Consider the following 4,844-nt stretch of genomic DNA (forward strand, 5'->3'; position numbering starts at 1 on the left):
TTCATTTTTAAAGGTCACTTTTCTTTAAATTTTCTTATATTTATCTATTTTCATTTTAAATTTCAACATAACATTAATCAAACCTGTAGCTACTTGTTGTTATTAAATGATTTATATATAGTTTTCAATATTATTATTTTCTAAAAATATTTACACATAAAAAAACAAATATTTGCATTCTTTTAACCCTTATCATTTTGTACTCAAAACTGTACACGTCTTTCCCACAGAAAAAAAAAAACAGAAGCATCCGTAATAATACGGAAGTGGTATACATAAATGATACCAGTACTATACTAGTACTAGTACACGCTGTTGAGACACGTGCTTAAGAGTTTCCATTATTTTTCATCCATTTGCACTATAATTTAATCCAATATCATAAATGAGCTGTCCTCACATGAGAGTGGAAATCTAGCTGGTACTACTCTCCTCTCCTCTCTTTCTCACCCTCTTCCTACTTCATCACTCCAATAATAATTCCTATAAATACCTCTTTTCTTCATCTTCTTTTTCTCACTCACCTTCTCTCATTTCAATATTCTTAATATTTCATTTCTACTTACTTACACACTACCAAACATGGATGTTTCAACTTTCATTTTCTACTTTCTTTCTCTTCTCTTCATTCTTGTTGTTCTATTCAAATCATTCTTCAAGTCCTTCTTTTTTTCTTCTAATGGAAAGCAATTGCCTCTCCCTCCTGGCTCTATGGGGTATCCTTACATAGGTGAAACCTTCCAAATGTATTCTCAAGACCCTAACCTTTTCTTTGCCAACAAAATCAAAAGGTTCTTAATTCACTCTTCTTATTTTACCATTTTACTTATCATCAGTATCAACATAAATTAGTCGAAATCATTTTAAATTATTGCAATTCACAATGATTTCGACTAATTCAACCTGATACTGAATATACCCTTAAACTAATTCTATAAAATGATCACTTGCATTATATGTTCTATTTTTGGACTCCGAGGCTCACCAGAATCTGGGCAGACCTCAAGGCGCATATGCACCATTTAGTTTTATTTGGACTAAATCTTATTTTATTTTTGGAATCATTATAGGTATGGTGCTATGTTCAAGTCACATATTCTAGGTTGTCCTTGTGTAATGATTTCAAGTCCAGAAGCAGCAAAGTTTGTCCTAAACAAAGCACAACTTTTCAAACCAACATTTCCAGCTAGCAAAGAAAGGATGTTAGGGAAACAAGCAATTTTCTTTCATCAAGGAAATTACCATACTAACCTTAGAAGACTTGTTCTTCGCACCTTCATGCCTGAAGCCATCAAAAGCATTGTTCCCAACATTGAATCCATTGCTCAATCTTGTCTCAAATCATGGGAGGGAAATCTAATCACCACTTACCTTGAAATGAAAACAGTAAGCACTCAAAACCAGAGAAAAAAAATAAAATCCTCTGTTTTTCTTTATACAAAAAATAAATAAAAATTTAATTTTTTTGATAAATTTCAATTCTTTTTTACTAAATAAATAATGGGTTTATCTTAATTTTTTTATTTTTCAATTTTTTCAGTTCACCTTCAACGTTGCACTTCTATCAATTTTTGGAAAAGATGAAATTCTATACAGAGAAGATCTAAAAAGATGCTACTACACACTTGAGAAAGGGTACAATTCAATGCCAATAAACCTTCCAGGAACACTATTTCACAAAGCAATGAAAGCAAGAAAAGAGCTAGCTCAGATCTTGGAACAAATAATCTCAACAAGGAGGTGCAAAAAGCAAGAATACAATGATTTGTTAGGCTCTTTCATGGATGAGAAAGCAGGACTGAGTGATGAACAAATATCAGATAACATCATTGGTGTGATTTTTGCAGCTCGTGACACAACTGCTAGTGTACTTACATGGGTTGTTAAGTACCTTGGTGAAAATCCTAGTGTCCTTGAATCTGTCACTGTAAGTATCTGGGTCCTACCTTTTATCCTTCTAATCATTGGCAAAACTTGATTTTTATTTCTACATTTTAACAATAAAAGGGTATTTTAGTCTTTTATCGGTTTTTGTAAGAGACTAAAACTAAATCATGTTTTTTATAAAAAAAAATAAAATTGTCAACTTGTCAAGTTAAATTAAATCAGGAAGGTAGGTATCTGTGCAGAGACATCTAATTATAAAATATATGTTTGATCAACTGCAATATCTCACTTATTTACTTTTAAGGAGTGCAATTTCAATTCGACAGATTTTCAAATAATTTTTTTATCAAAGATATGAAAATTTTGGTGTGTAGTTTTGGTTTGGTCATTTAAGCTTATAAATGTTCTGGTTGTGACTTTTGCAGGAAGAGCAAATGTCTATAATAAAAGGGAAACAAGAAAGTGGTGAAGAAATTGGTCTAAATTGGGAGGACACAAAAAACATGCCTGTAACTTCAAGGGTCATACAAGAGACACTAAGAGTAGCATCAATTTTGTCTTTTACATTTAGAGAAGCAACCGAAGATGTTGAATATCAAGGTAATAATGGACTCTGATGCAATGATGCAATATTCGCTCCGACTTGAAATATATGAGGTCGGAGGAATATTTTTTTCTTTTTTCTTTAACATTTTTTTGAACTATTTGTGCTCATAGATTTTGTGTTTGGACTATTTATTTTTTCAGGGTATCTTATACCAAAAGGATGGAAAGTATTACCACTTTTTAGAAACATACATCACAGTCCAGAAAATTTCAAAGAGCCTGCAAAATTTGATCCTTCAAGATTTGAGGTAGTTATTGAACCACATAACTTGTGCATTCTCTAATTCATGTTTTTTTTCTTTCTCTTTGTCCTTTACTATTCAAAATCCACACCTTGATTGATTCTGTTAAACTATTTTTTGGCAGGTTGCTCCAAAACCTAACACTTTCATGCCATTTGGAAATGGGGTCCATGCATGTCCTGGCAATGAATTAGCAAAGTTAGAGATTTTGGTTCTTGTACATCATCTAACCACAAAATACAGGTTGGTCAACTCAACTATTATTAATATAACTCGATTCTCGATTCTCAACCGACCTATTTTTTAACGAGTTACGATTTTTACAATTAGTGCATGTTTGAATTAGCAGTGATGTTTGAGAAAAAATACAATATATTTTGTAACTTTGTGAAACTCACTGTTATTTCAAATATATATGAATCGTTGATCAAAATTAGGCGACTTATGTCATATTTTTAATGTATAATTAATATTTTAGAAATGTTCTAAAATTTGGCTGCTATTATTTTTGTGTAGGTGGTCTGTGGTTGGTGAAAAAAATGGAATTCAGTATGGACCTTTTGCTCTTCCACAAAATGGCTTACCAATCAAATTATATTCAAAGAAATAATAAAAATATGAACCAAACAAAAAAGTGGAGGCTAGTCAAATATAGCATGGGGGAACTTTCTAAATTTGGAATGGTTTCAAAAGTATGTGAATTTGATTCAACTTTGACAACAAAAAGTGGTGAAGAGAAGAAACCATATAACAAATGCATAAACAAAAGGAAGATTAAAATTTAGTCCCTATAAATTTTGCACTAACAAGAAGTCAACTGTACAGAGGTTACATAGCAAGAGTAAACAGTGTTAATAGGCTAATTTTTTTTAATTATTTTTTCTTAGTTTATAGTTTTTTAATCTTCCAATTTATTTTTTATTTTGAAATATTTTGAGGAAAAGTCCTCAAGAGATTGAATTAAATGTTTTGAAGTAATTTAGTTTTGTATTCACATGAATGTTGCAATATCAAAAGAACATTTCAATTCTTTAACATTGATCATCTATTCTTTACGTTTCCTAACACACTATTTGACTTAGTATGTAGATATAAATAATAGTATTTTATAATCTGATAGACACACTATTAGACTTAGTATGTAGATATAAATAATAATATTTTATAATTTGATCGATAGATTTTGATATTATATTAAAATTAGAATTTGACTTAACTCAATCATAAAAAACTAATATGTAAAATGAGATATATGTACTTTATATAAAAAAATTCAAAATCTATCTATAATTAATATAAATTGTAGGATAGTTTTCAATAGTAACAAAAAAACAATAAATAGTAAGTTAATAAACACGAACTTTATCTATACAGCTCGCTTATATGTCCTTATTTATTTGACTGTAAAATAACTATAATTCCGTATTATTTAAATGAATTTTAAAAAAATGTTATAAATCATCCAATATTCAAAGGGATAGGTGTGGTAATTAAATTAACAAGTGCTAGAGTATTTGAGTTAAATTGATTTAATATGTTAGTTTATGATTCTCTTGCCCTCTTCTTCTTAATATTGTCTATGATCCTAATCAACCAATTTCGACCCCCTAACATAACCATAACCATGAAGAGCAAATAGTATATTTTCTAATAAAACTAACATGATAGTTGTTGAGATAATTGATTAAAGAGCTAACTTTTATTCATATTTTGAAAAGAAAATCACTAAAAGTAATGAAGAAATAAAATCTTGCAAAGATGACATGTTGAAAACTTCTTTCAATTTTTTCTTTTCCTAAACAATAACTTAATAATCATCACATAAAACACTAGAACTTAGTTTTTTCAATACATATATTGTCTTATGAACAAACACTAATGTGAATATTAACTCATAACAAAGTTCAAATAAACACATTCAAACATGTCAATTGTCTTGAAACACAATTGTTTCAATGCATGTGAAGATATTAATGTCAAACATAAGACAAATATAGTTCTCAATCAAGCTAGACAAAAAGACTTTCATATCAAAAAATCTTTGCATATTTTTTCAATCCTTTCTGCTATCATTGCACTCCAGCACACAACAAAGATTGAATCTACAAT

At 29.4% G+C, this 4,844-nt stretch overlaps 1 protein-coding gene across 1 annotated transcript; it reads left to right on the forward strand.

Annotated features, from left to right (window-relative positions):
* The first annotated feature begins 442 nt into the window (after nucleotides 1-442).
* LOC131641545 (abscisic acid 8'-hydroxylase CYP707A2-like) lies at nucleotides 443-3,772 on the forward strand. Its single transcript, XM_058911856.1, has 7 exons — nucleotides 443-791; nucleotides 1,071-1,386; nucleotides 1,541-1,927; nucleotides 2,313-2,487; nucleotides 2,635-2,741; nucleotides 2,860-2,978; nucleotides 3,252-3,772. Exons 1-7 carry the CDS (start codon nucleotides 583-585, stop codon nucleotides 3,343-3,345), a joined length of 1,407 nt encoding a protein of 468 aa, XP_058767839.1. The 5' UTR covers nucleotides 443-582; the 3' UTR covers nucleotides 3,346-3,772.
* Nucleotides 3,773-4,844: the final 1,072 nt, after the last annotated feature.

Source organism: Vicia villosa, linkage group LG1 (assembly GCF_029867415.1).
Source record: "Vicia villosa cultivar HV-30 ecotype Madison, WI linkage group LG1, Vvil1.0, whole genome shotgun sequence".
Classification (NCBI taxonomy): domain Eukaryota; kingdom Viridiplantae; phylum Streptophyta; class Magnoliopsida; order Fabales; family Fabaceae; genus Vicia; species Vicia villosa.